Genomic DNA, 14,135 nt, shown 5'->3' on the forward strand with positions numbered 1-14,135 from the left:
TGAACGAGGAAATGAAACGGCGTGTCAAAAAAGCCGATTCAGGCTCTGCAGGAGGGGAAGAGTTAAGCTTGATTTCTACTCCTGCGTAGGGTCTACGCACGTAGCCAGGCATTTATACTTATTCTTAGCGCTCCGTTAATTTAGCGGTAGGTGTAGCCTTTTCAAATGTTACCGACCGAATGGATCACATTCTGATAGAGGAACGAGTCATTTTGCTCGGGGTCGATCCACCGTGTTTCAGCACGCTGTTTTGGCCGCTAGTAAAAGTTACTTCAAAGCACGGGACACTTCCTGTTGGCTCTGAGGCATTGCAAGACTACCCAGCCGACCAATCACAGAGCTTACGGTCCGCGTCGACTTGACGTGTAGTTACATTTTTGAGGACATGCATGTCAGGCGACGCCGTAGCCCCCTATGCCGTCGATTCGACGCAGAAGTACACTTACAGTTGAAGTAAACCTCCTCCGAGGAGATGACAACTGAGCCCGATCCATTGCAGGGCTCTACGCTAACCTTTTTTGGAACACAGCAGAAAATGTTCAAGTAACTATTGATTATATACATATTGACTCTACGTGTGTTGTCTTCTCCTTGTGAAACCATTGGAGGAGTACGGAAGTGAAGACCCTGTTATCTGGTCACTCGGCATCGGCCTTAATAATTTGTAAAGGATTTCTAAAATACTGAAACAGATGTTTTGAAAATTTGATACATTGAAAAAAGCATTTTAAAACACTCACAATAAACGTTACTGTAATTGGTGCTTGTGTAGTTTTTGAACCAGGGACGGATTCACAATCCACCAGCAGCACCCACACAACCCACTACACACCTGATATAAACAAGACTACTGAATAGTATTACAATAACTTCAGTAAAACCAGGGGAACGTTGCAGCAGTGGAAATCTTTCTGGTAAGTTACTTGCACATTGTGCTCATAAATCATTTTTCCGGTTCACACATTTGATTTTTAGGGGCATATGCGAGCAAAATGGTTGCACTGTAGAGCCCTGCATTGGCAGAAGATTTGTTTTGATTAACAATCGTAATCGACTATATTGTGATTCCAGTTTCTTAGTTATGAAGACTTGCTTCTTTTCTTTGTCTTACTTGATAATAAACTGAACAGTTTTAAAGGTTTAAAGATGGACAAAACAAGCAGTTTGAAAATACCTGAGCGATAACATGACAGATTAATGGACTGTGAGAAAATACTCCATTGTAGTGAAGGTTGAAAAGTGCTAGCAATATTTTCTTGCATGAATTACAAGAACAGTAAAAGTAAATTTTAGGTGGGATGAAAACTAAACTACATGAATAAAGAGATGGCTCATAAACATTCAACAAATTTACATAAAGAACAAAGTAGCTATTTTTTTCTTTGGAAAGTAAAAGTCCAAGTAGATCAGGAATCCTTAAAACGCACTTCTTCCTGGACGGGGGTTGGAGGTGTGGCCTCTTTGTGTGTGACGACAACAGGATTATGGTGAGAGGGGCAGCACAGTACGTAGTCGCAGCCACGATAACATACATGCTGATCAGAATATAAAGTTACTGTTGTCTCCCCCTCAGTTTGTAGAGAAAATCAGTTCAGTCAGGACAACTTTCATCAAAGAAGCGTTAAGTTTGGCTCTGTTCTGGGATCTCCCTTCCACGTGCCTAAATGGAAAGTCCCCAAAAACAAACACACATGTGTGGAGCGAGTCCGCCGACCTGACAGTAGTTTAGAAGTAGTCCCTTGTGTCCTCAGATGTCCGTGTATGCGTCCGCTTTGAGTACATTCGAGGCTTTAGCGTTAGCTTACTACATTAAAAATAATTAATGTGACTTTTAATTTTTACAAAAAAATGACACTTGGCAACCAAGTCAGGCCCCTGAACCAATCCTGCAATCAACTATTTGACAGGAAGTGTGGGGATGTTTCCCCAGAGCTTTTCTCAGCTCAGGGAGAGATTGTGGCAGGACAAAGAACAAAAGGAACCCACAGAGGAGACTGGAACTGCTCTTCACAGCGATCTCTGAGGGACAGTGATACCTCAGATGCTGCCAGAGGGAAGTAATCGCCGGGCGTCACAGGCCTGCACCCGGGGAGGAAAACAGCCAGCTGTGCCAGGAAAACTTGACTTGCCAGGTCTTGGATATAGTTTGTGCTGGCGAGCGATTAATGGATCCTGGACCAGTTGTCAGGATGATTATCCACTGTGGAGTGGGCTGCTGGGCTGGGCCTCGAGGATCAGCGGCTGAAACAGTTTCTTGTCTGGTGCTTCTGAGGTGCTTGCAGAAGAAGCAGCAAGGGCAAGCAGACTATAGCAGCTTAAGTTGAATATAAGGTATCTTATTTAACAACTAATGCTAAGAGAGGAATCAGCTGATGGGGCTGGGATTGAGAGCAGAGCTTGACTTCATTGCCTGCCTGAGCTAACACTATGCTTGCTAATAAAACAACACAGCTATCAGGGCAAGAGGAAACAGCTTGTTTGGATCTGAAAAATGTTTAAACCGAAGCAGTGTGAATGCGTTGGTGGCGTTTAAGGTTACCAGACTGCGTAAAGGTTTTCTCACATTGGTCACAGCTGTATGGTTTATCCCGGGTGTGAACACGTTGGTGGACATTTAATGTACTTGATTTAGAGAAAACTTTCCCACATTGGTCACACCAGTACGGTTTATTCCCAGTGTGAACACGCCGGTGGATATTTAGTTCACCTGATGCAGTAAAAGCTTTCCCACATTTGTCACAACTGTAGGGTTTTTCTCCAGTGTGAACACGTTGATGGATTTTTAGTTTCCCTGATGTAAAGAAAGTTTTCTCACACTGGTCACAGCTGTACGGTTTTTCTCCAGTGTGAAAACGTTGGTGGATTTTTAGTTCACTTGATTGTGTGAAAACTTTCCCACATTGGTCACAGTTGTATGGTTTCTCTCCAGTGTGAACACGTTGGTGGACTTTCAGGTTCCCTGATGTAGTGAATGCTTTCCCACATTGGTCACACTTATAAGGTTTCTCTCCAGTGTGAACACGATAGTGCTTTTTTAATTCATCTGCTGTAGCAAATGTTTTCCCACACTGGTCACACCTGTATGGTTTCTCTCCCGTGTGAACACGTCTGTGGACATATAGGCTCCTAAAACTAGTGAAAAATTTCCCACATTGGTCACACCAGTACGGTTTCTCTCCAGTGTGAACACGGTGGTGCATTTCTAGGCCACCTGATGAAATGAATGTTTTCCCACACTGGTCACAGCTGTACGGTTTCTCTCCAGTGTGAACACGTTGGTGGATTTTTAGGTGACTTGATTGAGTGAAAGCTTTCCCACATTGTACACAGCTGTAGGGTTTCTCTCCAGTGTGAACACGTTGGTGGATTCTTAGGTCACCTGATGTAGTGAACGCTTTCTCACACTGGTCACAGCTGTACGGTTTCTCTCCAGTGTGAACTCTCTGATGAATCTTCAAATACCAGCATGCTTTAAAGGATTTGTCACAGAGCTGACAGTGGTGACGTTTGAGTCCATCTCCTCCTCTCCGTTTCTACATTGACAGACATACAGAGAGAAAGACAGTTAGCTCGCTCCACAGTGACATCCCACTATTTAGAACCATAGATGACATTTAGAGCATGTCTGTGGAACACACCCCACAATGTTCAAGTCTGACTAATGCATTACCACCTGTGAAAAACCAAACTGCAATGCAGACTTGCAGTGCATTTCTGAAGGGTCAAGGAGAGGCTCACTCTAACTCAACACAGATAGCACACAAGTCGCGCCAATGTCGGACTGAGATTGCACATCAGGTAGGGCTGCAACAATTAGTCGACATAATCAACGTTCTCGGCTTGTGAAACTTAGAAGCACTTAATAAAAAATAAATAGAAGTAGTATGAAAGTGGACTGTTGCATCTGTATTCTAAATACACATTACAAGGTACAGTAGTGTAAAAATATTGTACTTAATGGTAGCCAGTTAGTCTGAAACAGACACTATATTTATACAAAGAAAAGAATAACTTCATTAAAATAACTCATTTGACAGACATTTTTAGCCAAAGCGACTTACATTTGAGGAACAACATCCAAGCGCCAAATACAGCACGAGATCTACAACAGCTAATATAAGATATCGCATCAATGGGGTAAATACCTAGGGAAAAAAGTTCAGTCAATACAACATAGTTGTAAGGGGATAGAAGAAGAAATGTTAGAGGTTAGGAGTTAGCTGTGTTATAAGAGGAAGTGTTAGTGGATGAGATGAGTTTAAGAGCTTCTTGAAGTTAGAGAGGGACCACCTGCTCTGATGGCGTGTGGTAGCTCGTTCCACCATTGTGGTGTTACAGATGAGAACACCCGGGACTGGGATTGCTTTGGGATTGCACGCTTGGGTGGCGTACGGAGTGAGGTAGGGCCCGATTTTCCTGATGTTGTATAGAGCAAAGCAGCACAACCGGGAGACAGCAGCAACAAGGTCTGAAAAGGACAGCTGGTCACCAATCATGACACCCAAGTTTCTCACCAACCTGGTTGGAGTGATGAGGAGTCAATTTGTAGTTTGATGTAATGGTGGATAGATTGCTTGGCTGGAATGACCAAGCGTTCAGTCTTAGAGAGGTTTAGTTGAAGGTGGCAAGCCTTCATCCATGCGGAAATGTCCAAGAGACAGTCTGAGACGCCAAGATGTCATCTGCGTAGCAGGGAGGAGAGAGGAACAGATGTAATAGGACTGCTACATGTTAGCCTTGGTGTTGAGCCTTTTGCACCAGGAGCAACTGATAGCCCTTAAGGTCGGCATTGTCTTTGGTTTTTCGCCATTTTCTTTCAGCGGCTCTGAGATCAGTACGGAGCGCGCGGATGGTAGTAGTCTCAGGTGGGACTGTTTCTGGCGAGCAGGTTTGGTGGATAGAGGACACAGGCATGGCACTACCCAGACATGAGCTCAGTGTAGAGCAAAGAGATTGTGCGGCATTATTGACCTTAAGTGAGGAAAATGTGTTGAGGGGAGGTAGCGCGGAAGCCACCACTGAGGCAAGTGAGTGGGAGACAGGTTGCAAAGGTTGCGTCGTTGTGAGGCATAAGATGCTGGAACAATGGACTGTTCCTGTAGGCATACCATGAACTGGATGAAACAGTGGTCAGACATGTGTAGAGGTGTGACCTTGCCAGCTTTGCGGGTCGGGGGGCTGAGAGCCTGTATTAGATCAAAGGACTGAATCGGAGACAGGAAGTCTGCAGATTTTCATTTGTCTAAGTGAATGTTCACGTCACCGAGGACAAGTAACGTCCTGCTCTGGGATTGAAGACAGCAGTGTGTCTAGCTCTACCACAAAGTTACGCACTTGTCCTGGTGGACGGTATGACAATCATAGAGACCTTTACCGGAGCGGATTCCGAGACAGCATGATATTTGAAGGAGGCATATTGATTTGGTGGTAGCAGCTGTGTGAATTTCCTTTTGTTGGAAATTAAGAGCCTGGTCCCAGGCGTAGGTGAAAGAGTAATTGGTGGACAGCGCAGCGGGGATAACAGAGTTTTCTGGTTTGATCCAGGTCTCAGTGAGTGCCTAAGAGATAATGTATTAACATAAGCAGTGATAAAGTCAGCTTTGTTGACTGCAGACTGGCAGTTCCAAGTAAACAGATGTGGGTGGGTCTGTTTTGAAGGCCGAAATTACAAGAGGGGACCAACAATAATGGTTTTGTAGTGGACAGGGTTTCATAAAATTTATACCGTCTCCCCTAAACCTATTTTTTTTTACCTGCCACCCAGGAAAGGCAGGGGATATTTTTCTCACACTTTCTACCACACTGTTAGTGAGCTGTGACAGCTGTGTTTTTGATAGACAGTTTGTCTCTGAATATCGCTGTCCAATCAGCGTGAAGTCGTGTTCCGCGGAGTCCCACCTCTTTTGGGGCAAATTCAGTCTGGTTGAAAATCGCCCAGATCGCTCTCATAGACTTTCATGTAAAGGCAGTTTTTTTTCGAGCAGCGGCCGCTGCAATGCAATCTCTGCGGGTTCCGGGAGGGCTCGCAGTTACGTGTTTACGTCATGCGCCCAGCAGCAGAGCTACGCTTCTGCCACCTGAAAACGACTCGGCAGTCCTATAGCTTGTTGCTGTCATTACGACCAGCAGCTGTAGAAAATGTATGTTCAAGCTGAAAATTCAACCGTGGTGTTGTGTAGGGAGACGCAGTGACTTTACCAGCGGTGAGTAAGACACAGTATAAATAATACATGTAATTTGTTAGGCTACGAGGAGAGGAAAAGTCCGCTAGCTACTAGGCTAATTTATGCTCCGTAAAATGCCAGAGGCTAAGCTAATAACTGTGACTGTAAAAAAAAATATTGATAGTTATTATTAATTGCCCCCTCTGAGAGATTTGGCAGGAGCCGCCACTGCTGCCACCTCATGCAGAGACAAGAGTACCGTTTTCTCTTCTTTAGAAAGTATGAAATTGTCCGGTGTCGTCGTTCTCCAGCTGGAAACGTCGGCATGAGCGATGCATTGTTTGATTGGAGCTAGCTTGCCAACTAGTGTACCGAGACGAGTCTTCCTCGTCCAGAGAGCCGACATTACGTGCCATCTTTTCAGATTATCTGGCATAACTGACGTGCTTTGGAAATGTTGCAGTTCACAACCTTTTGGCCGAGTGAAAAGTCAAGTGCTCCTGCACTCTGGAGGTTTTAGGTTGTGATGGTGTTAATACTATCACTGATATTGTGTTGTTTAATTAACTTTACTGTTCACATCACTTTACTCCATTAAGCTGACGGTAGGGCTATAATAATTAATTATAAAGATATGAAACTTTTTATCGCGATAACATTTTTGCCATAACGTCCAGCCCTAGCGGATGGTGTTGCTACGGCCCGATGACGTCATGAACAAATTGATTATTAAATTTGTTGGCAACGAATTTAATAATTGGTACTCAATACAAGATTATATTTATTGACTTATAAGACATGACACAAACATAACTACGAGACTATGGAGACGGTCAGGGGACGCACAGCACAGGAGATGGGGGAGGCAGAGCACAGAGAAAAAAGGCCCATACTACAGATGAGCCGCGTACAGCCTCGGTGTCTGACATGTTGAGATAAGATCCCACAAGAGAATAAACCAAATGCAAGATAGAGGACTAAGCTAAACCGCTCAACAGTTAGATGGTTCTCTCTCAGAAGTCCCATCCCCAGGAGTAATAACCCTCTTGGATATTGACGGACCATACAAGGCCACTTTCCCGACCTGGCACAGGTGTTAATTGCAACATTTCTACACGACACGAGATAAAGCTGTTTTCTCCCACACAGGAAATTAATTAGCTTCTCGCTCGTCGCCTCTAAAGTTAAGTTAATTTGAACTTAAGTTCCGCAATGTTGTTCTGGTGTTTATCGGTGCTGCTCATTCGTCCTTGGGTTTCAGAGAGGACACAGACAGATCAACGACGGAGGAGAGCTGTAGCCTCCGTCAGACCCACTTCTTACCGTGTGTTCAGCAGCATATGGAGGCTGTCCTGTTTGACAGGTACCAATTCACAATACATGTACCGCAGAAATTCATTCATTGTGAATTGTATAAATAGTATTACAGTATTTTAACAACTTACTGTTTGCAATACATTTATTATGAAGCGGTCCCCATAAATAATTTGATATACATTCAAATATTTCTATATTTTCTTGATCAAATTCCTTGATATTAATTCAATTTGGAAAACTCTCTTATTGAAATTTCAATCATCCACCACACAATTACTCTAATGACAAAATGTGCAAAATTGTAAAACACAGAATTTTCACACAAATAATAAAACTGAATCCACGGTCATCCAATATGTGAATGTAGCATAACTATTAGGGTTGGGAATCTCTGGGTACGATTCGAGTACGATTCAGAGGGCTGCGATGCGATTATAAAACAATTATCGATGCATCTTGATGCATCTTTTTTTTTTTTTTTATATATACAGGATCTCTGGATAATTACTAGTATAAGTATTTCATTCATTAAAATCCAAAAGAAACATCTCCTAATTAGCTTAAAAGGACTAGATCGCATCCCTAATTTGCTTCATTGACCTCAGCTCCATGGTCACGCCTTCATTTCTTTAACAACCAGTTGTCAGACTCCTCTGAACACTGAAATATAATTATCAGGAGTGTGTACAGTATGTTTACAGGACAGGGGCCTCACATGCACAATATTTGGTTCACGAGAAGCAGAAGACATTTTAACACTATTTTGATGAAATATTCAATGCCCTCGAAAATTTGGGCATGAAACACTTACTTTCCTGCATTCTGGAGACATTTTCAGAAAATTCAGGTGACAGTTCAAACAGAATATAACGCAATACTCAGCAGCTTGTTTTACTTACTTGTGTTACTTTTTTTGGACAATGCACATTTGTTTCTTCTATATTTACATTACATTGCTGTGGCTCAGGAGGTAGAGCGGGTTGGCCGTTAATCGGAAGGTCAGCGGTTGGGCTCGGGTTTGTTTTTTCTTCTGCCCAGTGATCGCCGCATCTGGGTGATGTAAGTTTAATGTAAGTTAGTTTGATGGTTCCATTCACATAACGTTACATTACAACAGCGGCGCAACGCTGACACAAAGACACAGTCCTTTTCTCATCCACAACTGTCTCTCCGTTGCTGTTGTGACATTCACTGACCAGGAACCTGCAGCGGGTCTTCCAGCTCCGCTGTTTCATTAGCACTCGCCACAGTGTGACTGGCTCGCACGCCAATCTTGCTTGTTGTGCTAACCTCAGCGCCACTGTCCTCAGGCTTCGTCCCCCAACTTGTCTGTACCTCTGGTCCGTTCTCTTACTGCTCATGGCGGCTAGTCAGATGTCCCCCACTCCGACACCATCTTCAAACAGTCACCTTCCCCCTCTGACCTCTAACCTACCCTCAAGATCTGTGAAGAGGACGTGAGCCACCTCTTCCAAAGGCAGAAGATCAGGAAGGCTCCTGGACCTGACGGTGTCTCACCATCGTGCCTGAAAATCTGTGCGGACCAGCTGGCCCCCCATCTTCACTCAGTTCTTCAACAAATCACTGGAGCTGTGTGAAGTTCCCTCCTGCTTCAAACGCTCCACAGTCATCCCGGTCCCAAAAAAAAACTCCATCTCTGGACTGAATGACTACAGGCCCATCGCCCTGACATCTGTAGTCATGAAGTCCTTTGAAAGACTGGTGTTGGCCCACCTGAAGGACATTACAGGCCCCCTGCTGGACCCCCTGCAGTTTGCCTACAGGGCTAACAGGTCAGTGGATGATGCAGTCAACTTGGGTCTGCATCACATCCTGCAACACCTCGACTCTCCAGGGACATATGCAAGGATCCTCTCCGTGGACTTCAGCTCAGCGTTCAACACCATCATCCCGGACATCCTCAGCACCAAACTCACCCAGCTCACTATACCAGCCTCCACCTGTCAATGGATCAGAGACTTCCTGACTGACAGGAGTCAGCAGGTGAGGCTGGGAAACATCACATCCAGCACCCGGACTATCAGCACTGGCGCCCACCAGGGGTGTGTGCTGTCCCCACTGCTCTTCTCCCTCTACACCAACGACTGCACCTCAGGGGACCCATCTGTCAAACTCCTGAAGTTTGCTGACGACACAACGGTCATCGGCCTCATCCGGGACGGTGATGAGTCGGCCTACAGATCAGCTGGCTCTCTGGTGCGGTCAGAACAACCTGGAGCTTAACACGCTCAAAACTGTGAAGATGATCGCGGACTTCAGGTGGAGCCCCCCCACTCTGCCCCCCATCACCATACTCAACAGCCCTGTGTCTGCTGTGGAATCCTTCAGGTTTCTGGGTTCCACTATATCCCAGGCCAAAACTGACACTATCATCAAGAAGGCCCAGCAGAGGATGTACTTCCTGCATCAGCTCAGGAAGCTCAACCTACCTAAGGAGCAGCTGATCCAGTTCTACACGGCCATCATCCAGTCTGTCCGCTGCACCTCCATCACTGTCTGGTTTGGATCTGCCACCAAAAAGGACAGGCGCAGACTACAACGGACAGTCAGGACTGCAGAAAAAATAATCGGTGCCAACCTGCCCTCCATTCAGGACTTATACAGGGAACATCACTGCAGATCCATCTCACCCCGGGCACAACCTGTTCCAGCTCCTCCCCTCTGGTAGGCGCTACAGAGCACTGTACGCCAAAACCAAGAGACTCAGGAACAGTTTCTTCCCACAAGCCATCGCTCTGATGAACAGCTGATTTCTGACTCACAGTGTCAGGAACAATTCCTGTGCAATAACCCAGTAACTCTGTCTCTAATCAGCCACCTGTTTACTGGTTTCCACTTATTATTTATTTATTCACCATTCTCTATTTCAGTGCTGTTCAACTATGTCATATATACTGTATACCAATACACCTACCTCGGTCATAGGTCTTATTTATTTTTTCCAGCATCCTTTGCACTGTGCTCTATCACACTGTGTACATGTGTACCTGTATATCATTTCCACCTTCAACATGTACATAATGAGAATAGTTTACTCTTGCATCCTTTGCACTCTGATCACTGCACTATTTGTCAATATGTCTGTATTGTTTTGTCATAGTGTGTATAGTGTGTCTATTCTGTAGTTTGTGTCTGATTTTATTTTATTATTATTATTATATTATTTTATTACTGTATAAGTAGGCACATCATGAGCAATGTACCATCCTGAGTCAAATTTCTCTAATGTGTACACATACATGGCAATAAAACTGATTCTGAACGATTAGCGATGGGACGGGGGTGATACCGGTAGGTTGTGGCCTTTACTTGCACAGAGTGCTCCTATTTCCAGGCAACTATTGATTAAGTACGTCAGCATCCAGGTAGCATTTTGCTTTGGGCGGATCTGAAGCAGCTGGTTACCTGAGTGATCTACGAAAACACCCGAAAATGTTTATCAAGGTTTTATTTTCCCCCCCCCTCGAGGCTACGGCCAGGGTGCGAACTAGGGGGAGCTGAACTCCTCTTAACAAGACATGAACTCCCCAGAAAACATGATGAGATATTTTGGTGGCTCTTTAAAATATTGACAATATGCTATTTTTGCCATTAATTTCTATTTTTCTGTACCATCATGATTCACGTATAAAATCAATATTATCCAAAATATCAGTTCACATACAGGATCATCGCTGTAGTAAGAGATGCACAGATTATATTTTTACTGGCTGATTCCAGTTACTGATTTTTTTTAAAGGTCTGACCTGCCGATTCTAATTTTATTTCTTTCCATAAGATCCATAACTGACAGCATACACAAACATTTTTGTAACCATTTATTGGAAAAATCTATTTTTATAATGAGCACCAGTATGAATGTTAGCTATTCTCACTGGTCTCAGTTGTATCATAATGAAACATTGATAATAAAATAACATTTTCACTGGAAGGAGCTGAAAATAAATTGCAGTAGCCAATAAACTAGGCCATTTTTAAACATCTTTTACTTAAAAATATTTGATAAATTATCCTATTTCTTATCTCACCATTTTATTCTTTATTTTAGTGTTTAATCACAAACTACAGTAATCTGCTCACCTTGCTTTTCCCCTCAGACACAGAAGCACACACCTACACCTGCCATCTCTCTCTCTGTCTGCTCTGACTTTATCTGTCAGCAGTTTTATTTAAAAGAACTCACGTTTGGTATCTTCTCACCCGTTATTCTGTTTTCACAGCAGCAGATGAGCCGCTTGTTGTTAATTACCGATAGAGACCACCGTGGTCTGAATGACATCGTCACTGTGTCTTTACCTGCTCCCTGATTTACAAAATCCACAGCGTCTCTTTCTGTGTTTCTCTGCAGATGTAGTGAGCGTCGACTCTTCTTCACTCTCGTGAATAACTTCCACACACCTAAGAGATGTTTTAGCCTGTGTGTGTGTGATTTGAACTTACTGTCTGTGCACACATGTGAAACACGATGCAGTGCAGCCTGTTTTGAATTTGGGGTTTTCATAAGCTGTACGCAATAATCATCGAAATTATATCAAATATAGGCTTGAAATATCTCACTTTGCATGTAATCTGCTATATATTAGTTTCACCTTTTAAGTTAAATTACTGAAATAAATTAACTTTTGCACAATATGCTAATTTTTCGAGTTTCACCTGTATTCACTGCGGGGTTTGAAGGGAGGGAGGTTGAGCCGGGGAGGAGAAGAAGATTAGGCGAGTGCTGAACCGACTACATGTTCTTTTTCAGTCGGTCGAAAACAATGATTTAATGTGGTCATTATGTTGTTACAGTTTAGGCCACTGATTAATTAATCTGTAAAGAAATGAAGCAACTGTAAAATGAATAAACACCATAACTGCCACGCTGCTGCTGTCATCCCTCAGTTTAAAGTGCTGCCACACAGCTGAGGGCTTCATTTTGTTTTCCCTGTGATGTGAACGGATGTGCAGAAAAGCTGAGCACCAGTGGAGGAAAACTGCGCATGCACCGAGCGCGAAACTCCCAGAACAAAGAAAAGAGAAACGCTCGTGAGTTTTTCTTTCAGCTTCCTCTCTTCAAGATGAAAACAGGAATCACGGAGACACTTTGGAAATCAAACCACGTCAACACAAACCCTGGAGCGGGTTTTCAGGCTCTGATCTCTAACAACAGAATGAACGGATGATACACGGACCCTCGAGACTCTTCCTCGTGTCTTTAGTCTCGTGATGAAGTCATGAACACTGACCTGAACATCGGCGCTATCAGAGCACGAGGCTGCTGTTTGGCTCCTGTGGTCCGGGTTCTGGTTCTCCATCGTCCTGCAGGTCTCCGCTGTGACTGGTGGACCGTGTTGTCCTGGACTGAGTCTGGATTCTGGTCTCGGAGCTCTTCAGGCTGAGGGCCTTTCCGGAAGTACGTCCTCTCCGTTTGCGCGTTCACGCTGAGGGTCCGCCTCACTGAGGCCGGAGTGGTAGCGGGTTGTTATGCTGCGTTCCCGGAAACTCGGAACTGGAAACTTGCGACCTAACTAGAAAAACTATCCTTGAAGCCACCTGAAGTCGGATTTCCTACTTGGAGTAAAAATCTGTAACCCGACGTCACGAGTAGCAGCTGAATGACGTCACAAAACAATGGCGGCGCCCATGGAAGCGCACATAATGTTTACGTTAATGGTAAACCATAAACTAAAAGGCAACAAAAAGTATATTTTGCATGTATTTACATTAAAATAATACATACGGTCATATAGTAAAACCTGTTCTGCATATATAGATGTAGAAATATGTTATTAGGTAGCTGGCTACAGAACAGAATCTCAAAGTCTTCTCTGCATAAAGGTTACTGTTAAAAATGCCAAAACATTAGGGAGTGTAACCTACAACACTGACTGACTTGAGGGCTACCAACTTCGTTCACTTTCGGCGTCGTGCACCACCGTGCACCTGGAACACTTTGATGTAGGGAGTTTAAACTGGGAAATATCCCAGTTCTGACCGGTCTCGAACGCAGCATTAAACCCTCCAGTGCTGCTTGTTGAAGGTGTGTAACAGCCTTTGCTGCACGATGGGGAACCTTTCTTTCAAACGTGTGACTTCGCCTGTAAACATGTTGGATTTTTAAATCCAGAAACTACACCAACATTTCTGTATCACCATTCACAGGTTAACAACACCGCTTATTTAATAAAAAATGCCCGATAAACAAAATTACTGTTTTCATTGAATCTTTTCATCTCATATGAAAATCTTCAGCCAAAACAAAAGTACAAAAAGCAACAGAATAAGAGAAGATGACACGCAGGGGGATCACTAACAAGCAACAGAAAAATATTTAACTGTTTTAATCACAATAATTCCAAAGTCCAGAAAATGCTTGTTGGAAAATTTTGGATTTCTATTTTAATCTGTAATTTTAATTTGAAGTATTGCACTAAGCTACATTTTAAATCACAGCCGTTACTGAGTAAAAACAAATCTTTGAGCTGCCCGTTTTGCAGAAGCACCAGGGCCGACCCGTGGCGCTGAGCCCCGCGGCCAGCGCAGCGCAAATTGCTTCCTATCTGAAAGAGCCATCTCCAAAATGTCAGGGGGCTACAAACTGCGCCGCAAGAGGTTTTCAACTCAGGCGAATCAACTCCACCCAGCTGATGC

The 14,135-nt window shown here is 43.9% G+C and overlaps 1 protein-coding gene across 1 annotated transcript in view; it reads right to left on the minus strand.

Moving 5' to 3' along the window:
* LOC119912601 (zinc finger protein 2-like) overlaps positions 1-12,977 on the minus strand; it is a 746,717-nt gene extending 733,740 nt beyond the window's left edge. The window contains exons 1-2 of the mRNA XM_038731873.1: positions 12,731-12,977; positions 2,502-3,533 (exon numbers count right to left, since the gene is read on the minus strand). Coding sequence (XP_038587801.1) covers positions 2,502-3,533; positions 12,731-12,799 — 1,101 coding nt within the window. The 5' untranslated portion in view covers positions 12,800-12,977. The remainder of the gene's footprint in view (positions 1-2,501; positions 3,534-12,730) is intronic.
* Between the last annotated feature and the right edge of the window lie 1,158 nt (positions 12,978-14,135).

The sequence above is a fragment of the Micropterus salmoides genome, unplaced genomic scaffold, assembly GCF_014851395.1.
Source record: "Micropterus salmoides isolate LMB-PRFRI ecotype aquatic unplaced genomic scaffold, ASM1485139v1 Ms_hic_scaffold_2, whole genome shotgun sequence".
NCBI classification, from domain to species: domain Eukaryota; kingdom Metazoa; phylum Chordata; class Actinopteri; order Centrarchiformes; family Centrarchidae; genus Micropterus; species Micropterus salmoides.